Source organism: Dermacentor silvarum, chromosome 1 (genome assembly GCF_013339745.2).
Source record: "Dermacentor silvarum isolate Dsil-2018 chromosome 1, BIME_Dsil_1.4, whole genome shotgun sequence".
Classification (NCBI taxonomy): Eukaryota; Metazoa; Arthropoda; class Arachnida; order Ixodida; family Ixodidae; genus Dermacentor; species Dermacentor silvarum.
In genome coordinates this window covers 49,665,008-49,690,923 of record NC_051154.1, presented here as the reverse complement: position 1 = coordinate 49,690,923, position 25,916 = coordinate 49,665,008, and the positions used below count along the sequence as shown (strand labels likewise).

Genomic DNA, 25,916 nt, shown 5'->3' with positions numbered 1-25,916 from the left:
CAGATTAATTTTATTCAATTACAGTGAACAACATGCATTTGTAAATACTGTAGCACTTGCTCTAAACAAGATAACTTGTGTAAATTAACAAGCTACAGAAGTGATAAATCTTGCTGCCAAAATACAAGCCCCCATGAAGGCTTTTCATATTGATTTTAAAAAAATAGCCCTTTGGAGAATGCACTTATTGCTGCCCGAAAGTTGCTGCAGCAGCCAGTATTGAAATATATATATATATATGTATATATAGTTCCCCACCATAATAATCAGACACATGACAGCTATTTACAGACAACACAACTCTTGAGGTACACTGCAACATGAGACATGGCTGTTTGTCCCAACTTGTGCAAATGCGAATGAAAACAGGGTTGATCTTATTGTGCGCACTTGTCCCTTCCCAAGATGACTCACCAGAAGAGGCGCAACTGTGAGGGTCGAAGCTTAGCAACATTAAAAACAATTCTTGTTCAACAATATTAAGGCACAACAACATGGTATACAAGGTAGGGATGAGCTTTGGTTGACAAAGGGACAGAAGGTTTTCCTGCCAAAAATAGCGCATGAACTTGTCTGGTATGGGATCAAGACCATGACACACAGGGTGTGACTTATAGCAGCTGCCATGAATTGAATGAGCAGACCAACAGCCAAAATATACTTCGCATGATGCCCATCATTACTTCACTTGGTTAGCAAGGCAGCAGGCAAAGATAATTCCAATAATCTGAAAAACAATAAAAAAGTATCAGTACATGATTTTAATTCTATATGGCACTGGCAAGACTGCAATTCAGTACAGTTAACCCTCAATATAACGAACTATCAAACTAACGATTGAAATTCAATATAACTTTTTGTACATAGAACACCATGTACAGTGTAGACCGCTTATAACGTAAGTCGCCGAAGTTGCGAAATACGCACTATAACCAAAGCAACAATTTTCAAGGCCCGCACACATGCAAAACATGTGCACCGAGCCGCCACGCATATGCGACAGTCGAGGAATGCGGCTGGAACGTTTGCATTCAATTTACAGTCGAATCTCGTTAATTCGAACCAAATCACGCGGTGGCGCCTCCGACCGGCATTGCTCCGGCACCGCCATAGGGTAAATGTCGCACGGGAAAAAAAAAAAAAAAAAAAAGAACGAAAAAACGCGGCGGAAATTTCACCCTCTTTTAAATGGTAAGGTCGCCGATTCTGCGTCGCGCCGGAACATGCGTGACTGTGCCGACGTCTCAGCCACGCTACCGTAGCCACGTGTAGAAAATGGCAATGAACCCTTCTTTCTCCTTTATGCGCTTCCTCTACTTTCTAGTCACGTGTTGACCTTGCACGCTGCGGCTACGGCGCAGAGGGAAGCAGATCTGCCATGCTGGTACAGAATTAGTGCTTCGTGTGCCACACCCCATTCACACTTGCAGTCTCACAGATATGCTCGCAAATGCTTCAGTGGCCAGTTGAAACAGAGAAAAACGCACCCCCCCCTAGCCCCCTCTCTCTCTCCCACATACACAAATAAATGAAAGGTGCAGAATAAAATGATCGATTGTTTTTTTTTTTTTACAAGCCAAAGTTGTGTTTGGCTATAAGGAACACTAATGGATGGCTGTGATAACGTTGGGTTTTTTAATCTGCACAGGCGTTTTTGCATTCCACCCCTACCAGAATGCAGTCACCACAATTGAATCGAATCCTAAGGCCTTGTAAGCTGTAGAAAATCTGCTGAGTGACCATGATGAGTGTGGAATAAGATGAAAAGGAACTGGTGCTACAGCTGCCTATTAGACAGTACCTTGAGCGACGTTATCCATACTAAGGCATCTTACATGTCGATTCAGAGCAGCAAACAATATACATAGAACACCACATCTCACCTCAATCAAACCGATACCAATTCCTGCAACTCCAACATAAACTGCATATTGTGAGAGGTCCTCCTTCACTTTGTCATAGCAGCCCTGAACAAAAAAAGATAAAGGAATAGTAAATGAAACATAATAACGCCAGCTTACTTTCCTACAGAACTGTGCAGACTTGCTGTTCACCTCTTTATCACAATGTAAATGGCAGTGTATACAGACAGACAAAAAAATTAATTAACTAAAAAAAACATGCTTCTGACAAAAATCTTCAAGTGATTCTAGCACAAATCTCAGCAATGCTCTACTATTATTCAAGCATCAAAAGCTACTTGTGACAAGCACTATAAAATTATCAAAGACAGCACAGATCTGTGGACCGAATGTGCACCGCCACAGCAAAGAACCATTGCAAAGTTTGTTTGTTTTTTTAATGTATGACATTCCACATGTACAATGTATACATCAACTTTATTGCCCTAGGGTAATTATAATATTTGTTAACTATGCAAATGATTTGAAACTTTTTCATTCAGAGTTTTTAAGGGCCAGAACTACAATCTGGTTATGAGAAACACCGTAGTGGAAAACTCTGGATTAATTGTGACCACTTGAGGTTCTAAACCTGCACCCAAAGCACGGCACACGACCATTTTTGAATTCCACCCCCATCGCCAGAATCGAACCCACAACCTCGTGCTCAGCAGTGCAATGCCACAGCCACTGAGCTACCTCAACAGGTAGTACAGGAGAACTGAGCAGGACCATGCCAGACGAGCATTTTGGGTGCTTCCACCTGCACATGCGCTGGAGGCTTTTCCAAAGTGCAACAAATGTAATTTCTAAGTAACACATTAGCAGTCTTTAAAGGAGGATGTGGCAACTGAAGTGGTCAAATTGGTCAAAATTTTAGATTCTCCAATTTATTGATTTTTTCGCAATTCCTCGGACCTTTATTTACCTCATGGTGAAATATTATAACAAAATACGCAATAGAAATTGAGAAACTTTCCTGGAGTGCTGTCATGAAAAATTGCAAAAAAAATTGGGCTTTGAGCTCCGTTTTCTCAGCTTTCATTTTTTGTGCAGTTGCTTTCAGTCAGCCCAGTGCCATTTTCACAACGAATGAAGACAAAATCATTCTGTCTTTTGCACTTATATCCTGAAACATTGATGACTGCAACAAAGCTGTCCATTTCTAACTGCACCTCATAAAAAATGTATAATGTTTTTTTTTTATTTGCAAAGGTCGTTAGTAAGACAATATACATAGGAAAGTTCAAAAAACAATTTGGTGCTCATTTTGGCATTTAAAAAATAAACCAATAGCTTTATTGCACAGAATGGGCATTTGTGAACATGCTGATGTGAAAATCTTGGCAAACTTATGTGTAATTAATTAATTTGGGGATGACCATTACAGGCTGTCAAGTGTTGTAACTCGAAAACTGTAATAGATAGCACAAAACTGATTTCAGTTATGATATCAGCATAACAAATCACACCTGCATGCCAAATTTCATCAATTTATTTCCATAAATAAAAAAGTTTTCATTGTCACGTCCCCCCTTAAGTTCCAGTGCTATTTATTGGCGATAGGTTGTTGAGCACTTTACAATGTTTTTTTTAATATGAAAAATCAACCAAAAAATTAAACAGTTATATTACTTAGCATAACTAGCGTTCCTGACAACATGGCATCTTCACTGTCATTTGAAGACACCTCGTAATCAACATTGAAGTTCTCTAAATCAGAGTTCATGACACATTTCTTACTTTCTGCATTGTTAAAAAAAAAAAAAAAAAACGCGTGTTTGTTGCAGCAGTCCATGTTGGAAAATGACAGCCGCGAAATACACCAACAGTCGTTAAGCTTTGCCATGCCACCTGTCATAGAAAACTAAATCTATCAAAATTTTAGCTTAGCCAACTTTTGAGTAGACAGCACAACCGATCTACAAATGTTTCACATTCGCAAATTATCTCGAGAAAAGCAGGGAGCATGCGAAAAATGTGTTAAAAAGAAAAATTAGGTTGGCTGTAGATGGCTGACAGCAAGCACAAATTCAAAGTTAAGAGAGGGTCAGAAAAAAACCCTTTACAACTCAGTGCAATGAAAACTGATGCTTGCCTCCCTCGAAAATGCAATGGCCATTAAATTTAAAGGAAAATATTTGAAATTCGTATCACATTACCAGTTCACTAGCCACAATGCACTCTTATAAGCAAGCAATATGCAATGAGCAAGTAACATGGCATACCTTTTGGTACACAGTCTTTTGTTTGGTGCAGTCTTCACCATCAGTACAACAGCTGCCCGGTGGTGTGCGGGTTTTAGTTCTGGACCAGTCTTCAGGCCCATTCACACCGCAGCACTTCAGCTACACAGACAGCAAGCAAATTCCCTTTTAATTCAAACTTATGAACAAACAGATGAAAGACAAGCCTCGAGCTAAAGCAGTGAAAAAGCCAAAGTCCTTCCCTGGTTGCTAGAAGGACAGGCACAATACGCCTCTCACTGGCATCTAACTGGCACTTATGACGAGAACCTAGCACTAACAATAGGAACTACTTCAGCTAGACCAACAGCATTGCATCACAATTTGCAAGATGACTAGGGGAAACAAAGAAAAGTCCTCTTCAAAGCATCAGCCTGCATGCTTTTTTTCTCAATGGTTGATCATGTTTCTTTCACCGGCCATGTCAACATTTCTGCTGCCATATTTTGCATGGCAATGAAGTGGAACTCCAAGTTTAGCTCATTTCACAAAGACAGCCACAGTTGCTAACACTTATGTAGACATCTGTTAAACATGCACATCAGTTGTATTCACAACAAACTCTTGACTCTGCGTTTCATGCTTTGTGATGAAATTAGCACTTTACCTCAAATGCAATTTTGGATTGTTCTTGTCTTAGAGCCAAACTAGAGAAAACTCTCTAGATTAAAGAGAAGCATGTCCACCTCTTTTAAATGCAAATTAGCATAGGCAACTCGTGTATACATCCTCCCTTTGGTTAACTTAATGAAGTGACACTATACTGATACTGAATCATGATGCTCAGAACTCGACAATATACAGCAAGAAGTGCCACTCATTTGGCACATATCTGGTGAACTAAGATCCGTCTTGCAACATACTAAATTCAAAGCCATTATAATGAAACAGGATATAACAAAATACCGTATTTATTCGAATCTAGGTGGAGTTTTTTTTTTCTTCAAATAATCATATGCCAAACTCAAGGGTCGGCTTAGATTTGAGAATTTTTTTAAATGCGGCAGTTTTTAATTTCAATTGATAAATATGGTGCATAGTTAGTGCCATCTAGAAAAGTCAGCAGCTGCTACTCGCCGCGCCAGTAGCCAACTGAAATACACGAGCGACGTTGCCATTTTGACCTGTGTTGTATCGGCGTGCGGCGTGGCGTTATAATGGCACCAAATTGCCGATGCCACTATACTGTCGCTTACAAACGAAAAGTTGTCCTAGCCACGGAGGCATCATCAAACGTTCCAAGCCAGGTGGGACTTCGCCATTGATAAGAAAAACGTCCGTCGTAGGAGGGGGCAGCAGGAAATGCTTTTTGCGTGCGCCGCAACGAGAATGGTGTTTACTGAACTACAGAAAGGCCATCACCACGAAATTGAGACAGTTTAGGCAGACATCGGCATGTTCATATTCAATAAATGCCGTTTTCATTTTGTGAAAACATCAATTTTGTGAAATGCGGTTTAGCTTTTTTCGGCCTACATTTGAGGTAAGCTTTTTTTTTTCCTGGCTTCGGACTTTCGGGAGTCTGCTTAGAATCGGGGCAGGCTTAGATTCGAATAAATATGGTAATAGATAAGTGAAAGTCTCTTTGAAATCCCCATAGAGGTTCATAGTGCCGTACATGCAATAATAGATGCAACGAAGTAATTCTGACTCCCCCTTCAACTTCATTTAATGAGGTGTTACTGGATATTACATGCGTGCCGCTGTAATATCTTCAGACATGCAACAAAAAGTATGCTATATATATATATATATATATATTATGTTTTGAGATACAAATTAACTAATGAAAAGAGGAAAGGGGCAGCTGGCAATCGACTCCAGATGACAGCTGCCAGCTCTTCAGGAAGGAAAGGATAGAAAAATAGAAATGGAAGATGGAAAGAAGGGAACAAAAAGGTAAGAACGAAAGGTGACACTATGAAGACTAAAATAAAGCTGCTACAAAGAAGGAAGTGGGAACAAAAGGAAAAAAAATGTCATTGCAGGCGGTTAACATGCAATCATTGCTGCCCGGGGAATTTTTGTTAGTTGTTTACACTACAAAATCACAACACTTAGCATTGAAAACCTTGTAGATTGTATGTGAACCATGCTAAATTCAAGCTGACAAAATAGAAAATATGATTAACTGTTGAGACAAGCATGCAAGCTCATTTTTCCTGAAGGCTTGTGGCAACTGAAGAAAATGCATGAGCCAGAACTGCAAGCAGTTTGATGTTGATCTGTGTTTAAACTGCGTGGCCACACCCCCAAAACAAAATATTGTGTGCAATGCATTATGTATCAGCTTAAGGAAAAAAAAATTTTCATACACAACAAGAATGAAGGCACAGTACAGCACTGATCATCCTAAACCATTAATACAAGTGGCCGTGCACCAGTAGCATACAGCAAAATATGCAATTACTGCTGTTTTCAGAAGAAATCTGTGCACCCTCCCATCTATATAGTCATATTGTTCCTTCCATCAATTAAATAAAATTCAGTGCAAAATTTTACAATTGTAGCAATGACCTGGCGATAGAAATCAGGCAGCCACCAGATAAGTTTTAGTAAAACATTTTCTTTGGAGAGTTGGTTCATAAATGAGAAGGAAAACGAACGTGCAAAAGAAACAAGGACGATCAAGAGGAGTAGACAGGACTGGTGCTTCCTGTGTAGTAGTCTTGATCGTCCTTGTTTCTTTTGCACGTTCGTTTTCCTTCTCAGATAAGCTGGAAAAGAAAATTTCCGAAGTTCTGAACACCTGATCGATACAAAAATATTCCTGGCTGACAATCTCCTAGTGTAATATCAATTGTAACAAAAACTATGAACAATTCTTGCGCAGCATTTGATGCTGATGATGATGATTGAATTGCATCTCTGAAACGGGGCGGTGGCAAATAGTCCCCTAACCTGCTTGATTTAATCAGGTATGCTATATATGTTTTTATCTAGCATTTTTGTATACATCTTAATCTTTTTACAGCACCATTTTTGTGTATACATAAACCTTAATCTCCTTTTTCCCTTCAAAATCTACCTTGTACCACTATCGATGACTGTAACAGATCCGGTCATATCTCTTCCTTGCTTTTTTTTTTCCAGCAATACTCTGCTTATCTCAACTGCTGGCCAGTTGATGCTTCCGTCCACTTAAATCCAAGCGCTTCTGGAAGGTGTACATTACATATGGTTCTCACCGAGTAAATCCCTTTGCATTCCATTAGGATGTGCCGAGTGGTCTCCGGATTTTTGCTGCAGCATACACATGCCCCATCTAGTTCCGAATATTTGCTTCGGTATGTTTGTGTCCTTAGGCAATTGACTCGCGCTTCAAATAGCAAGGCACTGCCCTTTGTGTTATCGTACAGATTTTCGTTTCTAATTTCTTTCTTCTCATTCTTGTTTTGTTAGCATTCTTTGCATCCAATTGACTGTCTCTGTTTCTCTCACTTTCTGATCACTCCCTGGTTGTCTATTTACACTTCCTGTACTTGGTTGTTAACTTTCATGACCTCTTCCTCCATTCTGTGTCTACACTTTTCAGGTACAGATACCTGTGCACTTTAGCCACCTGTTTATTTTTATCCATGTTCCCGAGTCTAGAAAATTAGTTTTGCTCTGCGCATCTCTGACTTCAAATGAGGCCCAATCCATGTCACCCTGCACTGCCTCATTTGTGGTTTTACCGTGGGCTCCCAAAGCCAACCGGCCTACTAATCTTTGGTTAACTTCCAACCCTGACAAGATATGCGATTTTAAGCATAGAATGGCATTTGCAAACCACCTCATACTTATGGTAGCCCCACAGTGCTCTATGTTTCATTATTGCTGCATTCCGCTTCCCCTTTATTTTCACATTATTTTGGCGGATGCTTGAGTAAGTCTTTCCTTCATTTAAGTATACGCCAAGGTATTTATATTGCTTGACTATGGGTATAACTGGCTGTTGAATTGACACCACGTAATTGCTCATCTCCTTCATTAAAGATCATAATTCCCGATTTATCTGTGCTAAACTTGAGGCCTAGATTTGTCACTGCGTTGCCACAGATATTTGCAAGTGTCTGTAAATCTCCTGTACTGCCCACTAGTAGCACTATGCCGTCCACATAGATCAGTCCAGGGACCTTCTGTTGCACCATTTGTCCATTTCGCATGTAGGATAAATCAAACCCTAATTAGCTGTTTTCCAGTCGTCTTTCTATGCGCTTTCTATACTTTCTGATGCATGGCCTGCCCTCACTGGTAATATTTGTAACTAGTATCCAGGTTTTAAAAAATTTTCACTCTGCCACAGCACCAGGGCCACTGCTTAAACTTTCAATGTTCCAGGCATGCTTTGACCAATTTTAAAGAATTCTTTACAATATCGTAAATTGTGCTCTTTTGAAATGGCAATCTCAATTATCACAATGTTTAAATCACAACTGCCGCAGTAACTGTTTGCCTTGCTAAACTTGTGTTTCAGCCTTCAAGTTTTGTTTCTTACACAAGACGGGCTACAGGTTATCGGTTTTGAATACAGTAACAAGTAAGGCATGCACTGCCTCTTTGTACTAGAAAAAAGTATTTCCACTTAGTATTGCAGTTATGGACACAAACCTAAGACTTAATACCATTCAGAATGCTGACTGTCATTAAGTGACAGTCAGTAATAAAATTATATTCGCCAAACTATAAAATTGTACAAGGTGTTTAGTGTTGAGAAATCTTTGGAAAAGGGTGGGTTAAAAGTAATGAAGCATAGCACTGCACACTACCTAGCAAAACTCCCTTTCACAGACACATACATTGCAACACATCTACCTTTTAACAACCCCACTACGTGAGCCACAAAACAGGAGCTGCTGAAAAGCAGGGGCTGAGTTACTATTCAGATTCTTGTGTACTAACCTCGTGTTGGATGAAATCCCAAGCTTCCCGAATTGGCTTCAGCCTGCCTTCACCTTCTCTGTCATAGTCTTGCAAGGTTTGCTCGAACCTGTTTCGGCCAATGCTTTCAACCTGCATTGAAATAGATCCCAGTCACAATGACAATCAGAATGTATAGAATAATATCAATTCGAGATTTTAAACCATAAATGCCAAGGTTGACAAAATAAACCATCTTAAAATTAAAACTACTTTTTTTTTTGTTGCTAGTTTCCTAGCAAAAACACACCAACAAAGCTCTAATCTTACAGGTGCACACGTTTTATAAGGGATGGCACAGAGAGCTTTATATTCTTTTTCAGTAATCTGAAGCTTAATGTGCATTAAATATTGGTACACGGGTATTCTTGCATGTTGTGACAGGAATTGAACCCAGAACCTTATGCTCAGCAGCAGAACATCACAGTTCCTTCCTGAGCCACCATGGCAGGTGCTCTTGCCGGACACAGTAGCAACATGCCGGTGCTTTCCTTTATGAAGCAACCCTGCTTGGCTTTACAGTAGCTCCAACAAGCAAGCACTTCAGAAACAAAGCAATATTACTTTGAAAACTATAAATACATGCACTAACAAAGAACCAAGCAATCAGTTTTGACTGCAATACATTTATATCACACCTTCATATACCAATAAGGGGTTCAAAAACCATAATACACTAAATTAAAAATTAAATTCTTGGGCTCTACATGCCAAAACCATGATCTGATTAGGAGGCACGCTATAGTCGAGGACTCCAAATTGATTTTGATCAGTTGGGTGTTCTTTAAAGTGCACTTAAATCTAAGTACACTAGCATAAATCACAATACGCTGATACAGCGGCGGCACATGTGTGTGTGTGTGTGTGTGTGTGTGTGTGTGTGTGTGTGTCGTACCGCACAAGGACGGTGCGGTGCAATAGTGCTGAAAGGAGAGGAAGATGAAAAATAAAAGCAGTGTTCGGGCGACCATGTTTGTCTCCGTCCGCAACCTCCTGCTCGCGTCACACACACACACACACACACACACACACATATATATACAGGACTAGATGTACTAAAATACTCCATTTAGTGGACGCAGATTGATAGCCGTCCCCATAGCACAATTGGTAGTGCCATGCACAGGTAATTTGGAGTCTCCTTTTCTTTATTATTTTCTACATGTCAATTTCAACCACAGCTAATTGCCCCGATGCTTTCCTTGGCATCATTGTCTGTTGGCTTTATAAGGTCATGATTACACACACACACACACACACACTAGGCTGAACACAGTTCAGATTACATTATTCCGACCATGGATGCCATAGACGACACCATGACAAGGGGGCACTCCAGTGCCGTCCACGGATGTCACCAACAACAAAAATTTCAAAACTGGCGAGCGTGCAGCACACAATCCTCCTCCGTTTCGCTGCGCTGTGCAAATACGCTTTTCTGTGCACCACACAGCTACCACGTAAACTTTACGACGACGGTTTGCCACACGTGCTTCGTTTAGAAAATCATGCACAATCTCCAATCTGGGTCAAATTTGGAAAATTATTTTTACAGTTCAATGTTGCCAAAGCACACCTCCTGCACCATCATGCTGATGGCGCAGTGCAAGTCACTGAAAAAAGGACGAGAGCTGGTGCGAAGGAAATGAGTGTCGGTGTTTAGCTTTTTTTAACTCCCATTATCTTGGCACATTCTGGATGTATCCAAGGCAAAAGGTATCCCGATACAGCAATTTTCCACCTACACTATCCTTATAGCATGAAGTTAGATTTTTCTTTCAGCTAATGAAAGAATGAAGGCGACCATGAACAAATGTGGTTATTGCTTCAAAAATGGAACCTACTGAGTCAGCAAAAGACACGTTCACTGTCAGGAGTCTGCAGAGACTGAAGGTATTTATTGATTTTATGTGCAGCGTGTTGAATTTACATGCCAAACTTTCAATGTCAGAAGGCTGCGATTTAATTATTCTCACTTTGTATACTGCATTTCCAGTGATGCTACTGCGGACTTATGATCTGGAGCAATTTTTGGAGCATCAGAAATTTAATTTTGGAGCACTTTGGAGCAGGCAATTCGGCATTTTGGAGCAGCTTGGAGCAGCTGATTTTTCACATCCTGAAGTATTTCGAAAAAGCGAGTTGAAATTTACATTCAATTACCTGAATAATTCTTATGTTCTCACGAGAAGCTTCGTAAACATTTCCATCTATTGCAGATCTCGTGGAGAAAAATATGCACTTGTGTGCATGCGACACACAGACACAAATTGATATCATTTCGTATATTGCTAGTTTTCCCAGATGTCATCGGTAATATCCAGAAACAGAAATGATGGACACATTGGCGGCACGCAGTTATTATAACCACGTACGTCATGCTGCGCTTCAAACAAGCTACTAGCTGCGTTTCCGGAGTAGATAACGTCCGCCGATGAATCGCCAATTAACCTTGAAGCCGCGAGCCTCGGCAGAAACCGCACTTTGCCGTCAAACCGCCTTGCAAGGCAGACGCCGCGTTGGCGCCGTGCGTGGCACTGCTAAAGTCACTGGAACCTGGAACTTTGAAAGTACCGCAACCGCCAGAGCGAGCGCAGGCAACACTGCGCGGAAAAGACGAGCAGCTCTTCCTCCGGTTACAGTACTCGGGTTTTCTAGGCTTGCTACAGTGAAGAACAGCATGATGGCTGCCGCAGTAGGCCCTGTGAAATCCACAAACAAAACCGCATTTCGTTTAGCTAGATACGATGTAAATTACAAGTACAGTAGCCGACGGATTTTTCGGACTGCAAAAATTCGGACTTGTTGGATATTCCGGACTTCATAGATGTACCGGCAGGATTCCCATAGAGCTAATGCATTTTCGCGAGCGATTTTTCGGACGAATCTAGGAGCCAATGTTCGATTTTCCGGACTAAATCGCTTACTCCGAGCCACGCTACCCGATCTTGGAGGCCGCCATGTTGGATTTTCCGCTGGCTTGGCTTCCAGTGCCCCCCTGTATAGCCTTCAAGATCAGTACACGCACGCTATCTCCTCGTCTCCGAGGCCATGCCCGCTCTTCCTTGGCCGACAAAACGTTCTAAAAAGCTGCACTTGCTTTTCTTTTTTCTTTTTTTTTTGTTTGGTCCGTACGCTGTGTGCGGGTGAAAGCTTGCGAGGGTCAGCCAGCAACCGCAATTTATTCTCACGCACGCGAGAGAGGAAGGCGGCCGGAGGCGCGCGCGGACTTCGTTCGCTCGCGGGGCACGGGGAGAAGGCGGCGGAGACTGTGGGGAGTTGCATCTATGGTTGGCATTCTGCTCTTGCGGCTGCCGACGGAGCTGCCGCGCAGGCACCGTATCTTGAAAGCGATCTGCTATGTGGCCGAAGTGTGCGCCCGCGATCTGCGATGGGTACAAAGGGCGTGCGTCGAGTGCCACTAGCTTCGTATGCGCCTTTTTTTTTTTTTTTTTCGACATTCGCGTTGAAGCGACAGAATAGACAGCGCGAAGGTCAATATGCCCGCGGTCATCGGGCGAGATGTGTTCATGTAACCTGTGCGCGCGTGACACCGTGCTTATTTAGTTAGTAAGCGCATATTTACAACTTTATACGGCCGATAAAACTAACATCCTTACTTCGTATCACTGTCTATTAATTGGCTATCGCAATCGATGCTCCGCCTTTTTAGCGAAAGTGCGACATTTTTCTTAAGCCGCTCTAAGCCTCATAATTTCTTTCTCTTGGGGGGGGGGGGGGGGGGGGGGGGCGAGTTCTTCGGACTGTTCGGTTTTGCGGACTGCTCGATTTTTCAGTCCCCGCGAAGTTCGGAAAATCGGTCGGCTACTGCACTCGGAAAGTGAAGCATTCAACTGTGCGCCACCCGTTCTAAATGCAAAGCGATCCCGATGCTCGTGTGTCACACAAGATTTTTTTTTTCGGATGACTAGGTATCAAGCGCTGCCACAAAATCGTTTATACACGTGGATATTATCGCTTTCTAACGTGGCTACTGATTTAACCACGCACGAAATGTTTCATACAGATCTATTTCTACGAAAATAAACGGTCCCTGACTGCACTACAAGAAAAGGGATGCTAAAACAGAATTAAGCAGGTCATGTTCGTGTTGTTTTAAACAACACACGAGAAAATCTATATTTTAATTTTCAACATTGACAGGTCGATCGATCTTTATTGCAGTGGTTTTCTCACTACACTTTGTTATTTTTGACACAGCCGCCCGTATTCCGTCACTCTTCGAGCCACATTTTGCTCGGTTCTGCATATTTCTGAGCATCTCCTCGCTTTGTTTACTCAAGGCAAACCGCAGTCTTCAAAGCAAATGCGCGAAGAAGCTTTTCCATCACATTATGGCATTTAGAGAGTTCGATGAAATACCGCAAGGAGCTTCTCAGCTTTGCGATATCAACATGTTCACCAAGTGGGAGTGAACTTGTCGCTCTTTATCCGGTGCAGCCAGAGATAGCACGGCGCTTGCTGTCGCTCTTTCCGCTTAACTGGTATCGCGAAAAGCGCTTTCCGGGACTCCCGGCGGTTGCTGCACCCGAACGTGCAGTACCCGGGCATTTCCTTTCGTTTTGTTTTAAGTCTACAAAAGTTACATATACACTAAATTATACAAAATGCAAAATCTGACCTCGTTGATGACTCGTACGCGCGGCGTGTGCGAGTGATGTCTGTCTGCTTATCTCCTCCGGCGCGGCTTAGATCCGCCATCTATAGTGGAAAGTGATCACCTGACGGCAACTGACCAATCGGCGGCGTGGCGGCTAAGAAAAGGGCTGCGGTACTTACCAGGTTCCAGTGACCTTAATTGGGACGTACGCGCTAGAGCTTTCTCGTCTCCTGTTTGCAGCTAAGGTTGCAACTAAGGCTCGCCCTATCGTCACGTTGAACGTTTTAATTCCCCGGTGGGCGATAGACGTCGTCAAATCCGAGACTGTTTGGCGCAGTTAGGCGCAATTTTCGTCGATTGTATCAGGATGGCACAGTAAATCCCAATTGGCGCACTTTGGCGCAGTTGGCGCCCCCAGGAGTGGAATCACTGCATTTCTTTTTACGATATTTTTACGATATTGCATCCCTTGTTCAATCACTGTTGATCAATTAACATGTATTGAAGAAAGGAGCTGCCCCGTGCAACACGAGTCCGGTGCAGCAAAACAAGTGGGGAGCGAAACGGGCATGTACTTGCACACGCCCGTGTAAGCTTGTCTTGCTCTGCTAGGGGAAAGACAAGCACAGGTGTCGGCGGAGAAACTTGTGTGGTTGCCTATGTTCTATAGCATCGGCTTCAAAGTCGCATGAACTGAAAGGAACTGTTCGATCCGCAACAACTATTTATCCTGTTCCACTATATTTGAGAAAACAAGGCAGTCAATCGTTAACAAGAACTATGAAGTTCTTACTCACAACATACTGCCCCTCCCCCCCATGTCAAAGGAGACAAGAATAATTTGGCGTTTCAGTACGAAATAAGCATGGTATTGATTTAGTACAGAAGTCGCAAAAGAAATATTCTGGGGTTTTACATGCCATAACCACGATCTGATTATAAGACACTGTAGTGAGGGACTCTGGATTAAATTTGACTACTTCGTAATCTTTAAAGTGCACCTAAATCTAAGCACGAGCTTTTTTTGCATTTCGCCCCCATCGAAATGCGGCCAGCATCAAACCCACAACCTCAAGCAATGCCATAGCCACGAAGCTACCGCGATGGGTGACAAAAGTCTTAAACTGCAAAAACTGCTTATGTATGTGGGTGGTGCAGAATTGACAGTAGCACCTGCAAGTTCTGTGTGAATATTGAAATGAATGCAAATGATCTAGAGAAGCATATTTTTCCATACTACTACTACTGTCAAATAGCAGATCCAGGTTTGATTCAGGGAAGTCCAACTGCAACAGAAGTTTACACTATATGCATGGCACTAACAAAGATAAAGACCAGGAATTCAAGGCCATAGTTGTATTTCTTACCTTGTCCTTGTACACAAAGCCCAGTGCGCCAGCTGCTATTTCAGCCACCAGGATCAGGAACAAAAATACTGAAAACTGGAGCAAGATCAAGCCATCAGACATGTAGATAAGTACTTCCTGAGTAACGTTTCAAAGAATAGGCACTTTCTGAAAAAGGACCACTAGCAAAATAGCTAACTTGCCTTCAACACCACAAAGTTTAAACCATTCTGTTAGGGGTGTGCGAATATTTGAAACCTTCGAATAACGTATTGAATAGTGTCCTATTCGATTCAGTCTTCAAATTGAATAGTCACTATTCATAAATGCAAATATTTTTCTAATACTTTTCGAATATTTGACGTCAACTGCACCCAAATAAACAAAAATTTAGCAAAAGTGTGGTAAATTCCCCTGCCCCCCCACGCGGGCATTGTATGTACATAAAACATGAGAACTTGCGTAGTGGAGCAGGCTACATCAGTTAGGTAGCCATACTTTACAGGCTCTACAGTAATCATGCGCACTCTCTGAACAAAAGAAATTTCTTGCAGCTTAATTTTTTTAAAGATGCAATTCGAATAATGCATGCAGTTAGATAAAATGTAGATAGTTGTAAATGTGGGTCATTTTAAAAGATGAGCTATTTCATGCTGTACTCTGTTATAACATGTAAATGTGTGCCCTTACATGAGTAAATATTCTAGGGACATTCAGGCAGTCCAGGCGAGTCTTGCATTAATGGCACTTTTCATTTCTGCTAATCTTGTCACAAGTGATGAAATTTTGATGTAAATGAACAACTTGACATCATCCAATAACAAAACCCCTACATAAGCATAAAAAATTATGCACATCCAAAACACATCTTGGAAACTACGTTAAGTGCAGCTTTCGTGAAGCGGTTAATCAAATGCTATAAATTAACCCATTTCATTTCTGCATCTTTGGCATAAAGAAAACTGGCCTGCACACATGTGCTCTAGTGCACCCATGCTACGCAATGTGACACACGCGGCGATCATCTTAAAGAGCTAGTTGGCGTTGGCACGATAGAAGTATATGTGCAATTGTGGCCTAATGGTTAGTGCACTGGGCGGCTTTGCTGGAGGACCGAGGTTCAATTGCACCATTGGGCACTTAATTCAAGTTTTTTTTTTAAGTGCGATCTATTCGGAAAGACAGCAGCACCTGGAAGCAGCCAGTTAGGAAAGTCCGGGGAAAGTTCACAAAGAACACTTCAATTTTAAAAAGTTCACCGAAACTACTGTGCTCATTTGCTGCTTATAGAAAAAAAAAAAAAAAAAACAATGAAATGCATGCGCACACGCACACGATTTTGCAGGAGTATTACAGTCACTTTTCTAGGTTTTGTCTAATAACTGGCAAAAGAAATGCATCTCTCACAACTAGCAAGCACTTATAAGGATCACGGGAGACTCTTACTTTAGGACTCCAAGCAAAAAGCCATGATGCTGGCCTCCTGGCTATGGAAAGATTTAGACACAAATGCCAGGTTTCCTGCAGCTCTGAAATTTCTGAAGCTGCTTGATTTCTTCACCAGGCTGCTTGTTTTTGATATCTAAACAATTGCAGTCAACAATCACCCTACTGTGTATAATTTCAGATGGGCACACAAATGGCTGCAAGAACTTCATAAGCTGCAGGAATGGACATGCTATCTTTAAAAGTGCAGGTTCCTCGTTAAGTTCAGGGCAAAAGGAACATGACTCCAGAGTTCATCGAAGTGTCAGCAATACTGCTCTTCTCTAAATCTGCAGTGCAGCAAAACGCATGGTTTGTGTGAGTGAATTAAGAACAAGAATCAGCTGCACGTCACAAAGAGCGGAGGAGGGGTTGCCTATTATGTGACACTGATCTTTCAATGATACAAGAGACCCTTTTCCCAATTCGCAAATGTGGTTCTCTGCACTGCACGTTTGCCGAACTAATGGCGGCACCATTCATCGTTCAAATGAAGACGAAGTGTTAGATGCATACGTGGTCGCATGTCTCTTGTGCATGGTCCCATCAAGAGAGGTCAACATTTTCCATGTATAACACAAGTAATGCTTGTACACACTGTTTGAAAAAAAGACTATGCAGCTATTAGTTAGGCAGGAAGCCTTGCAGGAAATCTAACTTCACAATCATGAAAAGGGTCTATTTAGCCGGTGTCTTGCACATGAGGATTAGAAGCAGAAAATGAAGGAGCACATCTGGTTTTGTACCTGGCTGGCTGATGTTACCTAATGCTTATGCAGCATTACACGGTGTGAGTGGGCAGGTTCAAACAATTAAAGAAAAAGGAGACTCATGCTAATGACATCGCTATTGAGTGTGATGTATAAAATTTTCCTGAACACTGCATGAACCTTCGGATATATGGCCCAGGAGGCCGAAAAAGAATCTCAAGAAGCACATACATACCAGCATGAGCATGCAGTAGCTCTCCTGCATGGCACCACAGCATCCCAAGAATGCGACAAGGAAGACAATGGAGCCAACAACAATGAGGATGATAGGCGCAGAGACATAGTCTTCACCAATGACTGGTCCTGTTTTCTTGAAAAGGTGCAAGCTGTAGCCGCCACAGACTATGATTACGATACCTGATATCTGAAAAGAAAAAGAAATAGTAACAATTATCACTTGTGAAGCCAGGGACACGTCTCAGTGGGAAGGAAGTGTACATATATTTTACACCACCTGATCAACCAATTCTAGTGGATTATGAATTTTAATTTAAGCACATAAAAGATTGAGACACTGATTTCCACTTCAATGTCATAAATGGCATCCATCATAGAAAACATGGCAGCCAATCAATAGAAAGGCTATCGGCTTTCTGGTTAAGTTCAGTATCAGTAGTCATTACAACACATTATGGCATATTTTTTAATTTCTTGGTATCAATAAAAAATTTTTTGACTAATCAAACTAACAAATAGAAGAGTTACAGGTCCACCCCGTCTCAAGAGGGATCACAAGCATGAATCAGTGAACATATCAGTTCGCATTGGTGCTAAGTACTCCTTGCCTTATGAATCAACTTCTGGTGTACCGCAAGGGTCTATCTTAGGCCCATTGTTTTTCAATATATGTTAATAATCTTGAAGAATGTTTGCGCCATTCACATCTCCTTTTGTATGCTAATGATATTAAACTGCACCGTGAAACAGAATCAGTGCAGGATTGTGAATTGTTACAGAAAGATGTGAATTCTGTTGCGGAGTGGTGTGCTTCCAAGTTTTTGCGTATTAATCCAACTAAGACAATTGTTTCCTTTAATCACAAAATGTCCACTTTACTATACCGAATACTGACTTGACAACATTCCTTTGAAAAGAGCGAGTTGTACGCACGATTTAGAAATATTGGTTGACTCCAGACTAACTTTCGAAGAACATGCTTCAAGCATTGTTAATGCACCCTACAGAAAGTTAGGTCTCATATCAAGAATGACAAAAAAGTTTACGAATGTCAACTATGTTGTTCTCTTGTAATCTTTTGTCTGCTTGAAGGTAGAGTTTTGTTCTGTTGTATGAAACTGTCTTAATTTGACCAATGTGGCAAAAATTTAATGTGTTCAGCGACAATTAATTCGTAACCTGTACGATCGATTTCTGAGAAGCAGTGTATTTTATGCCTATGATCGTGTACTACACATGTTTAATATATGACCCCTAGAAATAAGGCAAAAATATTGTGACTGCTTGTAGACACTAATGTACAACCACTTCTGTCAGCAGTTACTGTCAGCTGTAGCGTTCTGCGTGCCCCCCCCCCCCCCCCCCTCACCCAAACTTGCATAATCCCAGCATTTTCTATGTGAATTCAGCTTGCACGTCTTAATGCTATAACACATCTTGTAACAACAAAATACCTTGCATTATGCTTTTGATATTTTCAGCTTTTGTATTTGCTCTTCATCTGACTTCTGTCCTTGATTTAATTCAATCTTGTGTTGCATCTTGTACTACTGTTCTTTCAGGTTTTCTGTTTTGTTTTCTGTTTGGGTAACACAAGTGCACCAATACTAAGGCCCAGCTGTCCTTAGGCACTTTCAGAAATAAATGAAATGAAATATATAAAAATGTGGTGAGAAGTAATGCATGAGTGGTCCATTACAGCTGGACAACGTCCAACTGTCATGTAAAATTCACGAAAACTGAGAAAAGGCTCCACTTGACTATAAAAACATTTAGCTTTAATTTTTAAGAGGGCAATCACCACTTATTCAGAACTTGGTGGTTTTGCTCAAATACATACAGATTATATGCTTCACAAATACTACTTGCATGCAATATAATTATTAAACAAATTGGCTACACATTTTACGAAGTGGGACACTATCTTTGCAACTGGTATTTTTCCATTAAATCTTCAAAAAATTAGCTTAGAGCTCTTTAACTCAAGCTTTCCAGTTTAATCTCTAAATAATAAATCCTACTCACAACACATGCAACAAAAAAATGAGGCACTGATCATGCAGCAAAAGTTACTTGGTCCTTTTGCACAAGGTACAATATCCTGCACCTGCTATACACCTTGTGCAAGACCTGCACCTCCAGTGAACCAGTTGACTAATTGTAAAATATACGAGTTTCCTCATTTCTCAGGTCACTGAACCAAAAATTATGTAATTGGAAATTCCTATACACATGCACCAAACAGTAATGCATAAAATTGCACACTATACCTATTGCACGCTTTATCTATAAACAAGCTTTTGTGGGGTCACAAACATATGGCTTTAAAAAAAGGCAAGATGGCAAAGTGACACAGCACTAACCATTCTTTCATTTAGAGAAACCACAACTTCTACTGTGCTGCAGGGAAGTATAAATGTCCATGTAGCACAGTTTATGCTACAGAGGAATTTACACAAGTGTACACAGAAGTTCCTTGAGAACAGGTAAGTGCTTACAAACAGCACACACCCGTGGAGTCAAATCACGCACAACTTGACGCCCACTCTTAAACTAGCTACCAAACCATTCACAGGAAATGCCCACCCATATGAACAGCATAATTAATTTTTTTTTTGCTTTTCAACCTTATGGCTTGCACTGTGCCAAACCCATGCAAATCAAAAATAGTCAAAGCACTTTTGCTAGCAGGACAAAATGGTGTTGGGAACAGCAGTGCTTTTGCAGCATTTCTTCAGATAAATATGTACATGCATCTTTACGTCTCTTTATAATAATCAGACATGTCCTTGCCCTTACCCAAGTTAATGCACACAATGATCACAATGCGTTCCATTACCTCCATCAGGAGGAAGTATTTGGGGGCCAAAAACCAGCACTTATCAGCTTTAACCGATTTGGTGACAGACTTAACAATGAATCCCTCAATCAATAATTTATTTATCGTACCCAGTAACAACCATGAGATATAATTGCTGGTGCATGCATTAATAATAATAATAATAATTTGCACATAGCAGAACAAGATAACCGTTGACAGTGCGCGAGGCTGTGCAGAAAGGTGAAAACCCATACGCAAGTGCACCTGCCAGCCCACCGTCAGCACTACAATTAAATTCTGGGGTTTTAAGTGCCAAAACCATGACCTGATTATGTGGCACACCGTAGTGAGGGGCTTCAGATTAATTTTGACCACCTGGGGATCTTTAATGTGCCCCCAATGCATGGGACACAGGTGTTTTTGCATTTTACCCCTATCGAAATACAGCTGTGGCGGCCGGGATTTGATCCCGCAACCTCGTGCTTAGCAGCTCAACACCATAGCCACTAAGCCACCACGGCAGGTCTGCCACCCACAGTAAAAGATAATAGATTTAAAAAAAAAAAGGGGGGGGGGGGATTATCCGCGTACACACACAACACAGGTAGATCACAGGGAACACAAGTGACCACTTTGGAGAGAGAGAGTCCACATATTAGGATGGGATGAGAGATGTCCAAGTTACAGAAGCCATAGGTGCCGAGCAAAGGTGCAGCACAGTGCGACTCCAGACAATTTGCTAGTTGGTGCATTTTCCAAGGCTGAGACAAAATTGAACACAAGAAAGATAACAGTGTCCTGTCTGTTTCTTCTCCATCCATTGTCTTGCACTTAATTTTGTTTCAGCCTTGACAGATATTTTCTGCATAGTTTATTTCTTAAAACCAGGAAGTCAAGAGCCTACTCATGAAACAAAACTCTGATGAATGCATAGCAAGCATTATCTGAAGATGCAGATGGAAGGACCTGAGCAAGATGCACAAATCTGCAAATTGGTGTATATTGGCGAGCGGAAATTTCTGCAGGCGTCTCAAGCAGCAGAAGAATGATGCCACCACAGATCCCGTACTGACAAATGCACTAGTAGAGCATGCTCAGAAGAAGGGTCATGAGAAACTGGGACAATGCGTGTATTGTAGCTGCAGAGAACCTAACAAAGCTCAATCTTGAATTTTTAATCATTTAAATCACAAGTAACACAACAAAACAGATTTGATCTGGCACCCTCAATCATGTATACTCCCCAAGTCTGCATCGCACGCTTAAGTCTATTTAAGAGCCTTCTGCATAACCAGCTTCCCATTGTGGACAAAGGATCCATACAGATCTCTAAACACTTTGTTTTGACTGTGGTCTCTAACCTGCTTCTTTCTTAACAATGCACATGTTTGTAAGCAAATGTTTAAGGAGATGCTAAAAAGAAATATTAAGTTAAGCTGCATTAGTAAAGCAGTCACTATTATCTTGGGTGAAGGACTGGTAAGCCAGACAAGACGCAAACAAGAAAGAAAGGTGACGACACCACCATGAAGTTCCCACACCAGCCAGCCACGACGTCAATAATTTTGACAGAGTCTATACAGGTCTAATTTATTGTTTATAGGTAAATATGGACCACTTCATTCCACAAGAAAGGAAAACACAACATTACGTGTTTTGGGGACTTTCCTGTACCAAAACAGTCAGGATATGAGATAATTTTATATCAGTTATGTCAAACTGATGTACCAGTACAAAATTAAAAAAAAAAAAGGTTGGCCTTCATTTCCTCAAGTAATAATCAATCCTTCCCCCCCTTCCCATTTACAAAAATAGAGCTTTGAAAGAATGCTCTACCAGTCTACATTGACTTAGCATTTATCTGTAATGGCATTTTGAGAGTCTACAAGCCTTTACTTTTAAAATGACTGCAACAAAAGATTTTTGGGCTTCCCCAAGCAAGGCTGCAATCAGTTCTCCCTGTACATGAACTACCAGGCAACTACAATGAAATGAAAAAGTGAGAAAATGCTAAGGCTTTTTGCAAAATGGAAAGCTTCCACTTTACATACACAGGACGAGACAACAGACAAAGGAAGACAAGTGCTAAATTTGACTGAATCTATGTCACACCTTTTCCAATCGTGTTATGGCTTTGATCTAAATGAAGTTTAACTCAGCCCATCAAACAATGAAACGACTGCTATTTCAAGTTCCTTAATTGCACAATTTTCACGCAATATTTCTGTAACTATAGCTGATACTGCACAATTCAAAGTGAATGTCTTTGCCTTGAAAGAAAAACTATTCTGCAAATAATGTAAGAAGCACCAGCAGTGACTATTTCCTAAAATGGATTATTCCGAACAGCAGTTATGAGCCCCCATATAGAGATCCCACTAGCACGCTGCTAAAGCTATGTGGATCAGATCAACAACAAACTTTTTAGTATGCTAGCAGTTCACCAGCCAACCAGCACATATCACCAGTGCAAGCTGCCCGAGTAGAGAAACTGGCAGCAAGCATAAGCCTGCCAGTAATTCCGCTTACTTCTGCAGCCTGTTACAGATGCCAAAAATAGCCAAAGTGGTATGCACTACTGTGATGGGCGCCCTCGCTAAAGGCACATTAACTACATAACGCAACGTGCAACAAATGCAGCAAAAGCTGTTGTTATTAAAAAAGCTTTGAGCTGCAACTGTTCAATATTTTTTTTTTTTTCCCCTGGAAAATGAACGTGCGCACATGAAGCCTGATTACTTTAACCCCCAATATATATGTACTATGTTGTGTATTACAAACCCCCATTTTTTTGCCTCATTTTTAAATTTAGTAACACTTAACCTCATGCAGCATTACTTGGCAGACAACCACATTTTACAATCCTTGTTCATATGTGTACGCCAAGGTAAAGAACCGTGCCCGTTGCCACCTACCATACTAACATACAGCTGCACTGGTTGAAGCGACAAGCAGAACCTACAACACTTTATTCAGAAACAAGCGACTCAGCAGAGTCAAGGAAAGCACAGCTGATGTCTCACACCTGAATATGCACAGCTTGAAGCTCAGCGCAAGATCATGTGACAATACAATGCTTAAAGAACGAAGCGAAGCTCTCTGTACGTGAACTTTTCTTACATTCAACCTCGTGCGTCGCAGAAAGACTTACTTTTGCCAGGGACCATACTTGCACTACAGTGCCTAGAATATACTTATATTCTATATTCTAGGCACTGTACTCGCGCGAAGTGTTTCTGCAAGCACGTGCAAGATGTCCATATCGCTGCCTTTCGAGTGAAAACCACTCGAGATGAGGTATTTACATCTAAGCTGACTTAATTAGAGTAATAATGTTTGCTAGCAGTTTCAATTTCATTAAAAGAAATAAATCAGTCAATTTCATGAATGACAGTTACGGCATTAAGTTAACGCTCAAACAAGACAAACGGAAAAGTGAGAAGCAGCAGGGACACCGTCAGCAGGGATAAAACGTCGCAACGACATGAAATACATGCTCATTTAGTACAGCAAACTCAGTAAACTTGGACACGATTAGAAACGACCGCGAAAGCGTTAACGTTTATTTAAACTACGCACCATCTTGCGGTGATATGGATGGCAGAAGACTTTCGACGTCAATGTTACAGCGCGTGAATCACGCGCCTAAGCGCGGCCAGATGAAAAACTTTCATTGCGAGGCAGCTAATTCTGCGTTTTACAGCCGCAAAGTGCAGCATGCGGATGCGGAGTATTTAAAACGGTGCTGATGAACAGATTCATATTGAAGCAACAGGACAAGCAAAACTAAAAAAAGCCAGCTGCAGCCTTTTTAGGCTCCAAGTAACGGACAAGTTGCATAGTCCGGAGATAACGTGAAAAAGCGCACTTGGCGCGATCAGTGTAACGCTACCGAGAAACACCTCGTTATTTGGCCAATTTCCACAACACAGTATCGCAAAGACGCCTCCAGGCCTGACAACGACGTAACGCTCCAGGAACGACCCCCATACGAAGAGACACTCCCCGCAAGCTGGTCCAGAAAAAGAGCCGCTCGCTCACCACCGCTAAACTAGCGACACGTATTAGGAAATGACAACAGATGGAAACAACGCTAGCGCGCGGTTCACAACTGTTGTCATCAACTTTTGGCATGACACACGTTCATCACAACGCACACAAAATGTCGTCTGCTACGAACAAAGCGCAACAGGAAAACGCAGAGACAGTAACACGAAAGTAAAATTCGCACTTACCGCAAAAAAGAAGTTAAATATGAATAGCAGGTTTTTGATACACGACATCCCACATCCCTGCACCATGTTTGCGCACTACTGGGGACGAGTACAAACTTCTGCACAGCGAGGAACGCACAACAACGCAAAAGCACAACCTTCCGTTCCGCCTCTCGAGCTAAAATGGCAAAACGCGTTTTCCTCCGCCGCGCCTGCTTGACGCGCGCGTCAGGAAGGGCGCGCTGCTGCTAGTGGTGACGTTTTACGTCACGCATATGATTGGTCACTATAACAGTTTAGCAGTTATATGGTTATTATTGCATTGATAGTTAAAACCAAGGCTTTTCTACTCCTGTTTAACAATTATTCGCAAATCTTAAGCAGGATTATATTTTTGCGCGTACTGATCGCGCACGTCGTGTGGCAAATAGTTCGCCGCGGCGGTTGTTGCGCGCGCTGGTATGCGCGCAGCGCGTGGACGCTCGAGCACGCCCCTTTCGGCCATTCCGCCCGCTTCGCGCCCTCATTTTCAGTTCCTATCTGAATGCCGCGCCTTACCGACGCGGGAAGCAAGAAGAGTTGCCGTTAATATTTACTGATCGTGCATGCATGCTGGCTATGAAACCTCAACTTGAATTGGCAAGTTGTTTTCCAGCGAGCATGGCGTCATGACGTTTTGTGATTAACATGGTGATCATGGTTCATAACAACCTTCCAATTAACCTAATGAGGGTGCGCCGCAGGTTCCTCAGCGATATATGCTGAAGTATTACGTTTGGAGCGATTGTTAAGCATCTTTTGAGTTAGCTAATTAGTCATTAAACTTGGAGGGACAATTACACAGTATTTAATTAAATAGTAATGTATTGACAAAGTAATTAAAGTAAAGGGAGAAATTACTGCTATATTGAATTTGTTTTGTGACTAGTGGTCACTTGTACCAGCATCTCGTGCACCTCTGAATACGAGGAGGATACGAGGCGTATTTTGGCTAATTTGTACACAGTTTTCTTCTTCTTTTTCATTCAGTAATCAGAAAAAGTTTATGGTAAATTAAATAATAATCCATACATAGACGCACAATAGACGTAACCGCAACAAAAAAAGTTGTATTATTACTATACTTTTCTATTCTTTCTTCTTTCTTTATTAACTGTGTTTGCGTGTGGTGTAACATATTTACATTCACTAAGACGAAGTTTAGATCAAGTTTAGTGGTTGCTGTACGTACTAAATTGACTGGACGCCGACATTTAAACATCCTTCATTTTTATTATACTTCACCACTGCAAACTGCGAACTGCGAACGGACACAACAAACAACGAACATGCGACTTGTATGATATTTGTTGAAGCAGATGACTGACCATTTGCTTTTCCTTTCCTATTTACCCAAACTCTTGAAGCACTAATTGAGATGTTCTCTCGGTCTC

At 41.5% G+C, this 25,916-nt stretch overlaps 1 protein-coding gene across 1 annotated transcript; it reads right to left on the bottom strand.

The window, feature by feature from the left end:
* Positions 1–24,685, bottom strand: LOC119462531 (23 kDa integral membrane protein). Its single transcript, XM_037723877.2, has 7 exons — positions 24,505–24,685; positions 17,447–17,635; positions 15,038–15,112; positions 9,032–9,142; positions 4,130–4,249; positions 1,884–1,967; positions 1–727 (listed from the first exon to the last, which is right to left on the bottom strand). The coding sequence occupies exons 1-7, from the start codon at positions 24,568–24,570 to the stop codon at positions 680–682; spliced, it is 693 nt and encodes a 230-aa protein (XP_037579805.1). The 5' UTR covers positions 24,571–24,685; the 3' UTR covers positions 1–679.
* Positions 24,686–25,916: the final 1,231 nt, after the last annotated feature.

Bases quoted from the DNA above. Each gene is read 5' to 3' on its own strand.
- LOC119462531 (XM_037723877.2), bottom strand. From the start codon at position 24,570: ATGGTGCAGGGATGTGGGATGTCGTGTATCAAAAACCTGCTATTCATA. The intron at 15,113-17,446 runs GTATGTATGTGC...ATCTTGCTCCAG, and splicing joins GCTACTGCATGCTCATGCTG to TTTTCAGTATTTTTGTTCCT. The intron at 9,143-15,037 runs GTAAGAAATACA...ATTTCAATGCAG, and splicing joins GCTTTGTGTACAAGGACAAG to GTTGAAAGCATTGGCCGAAA.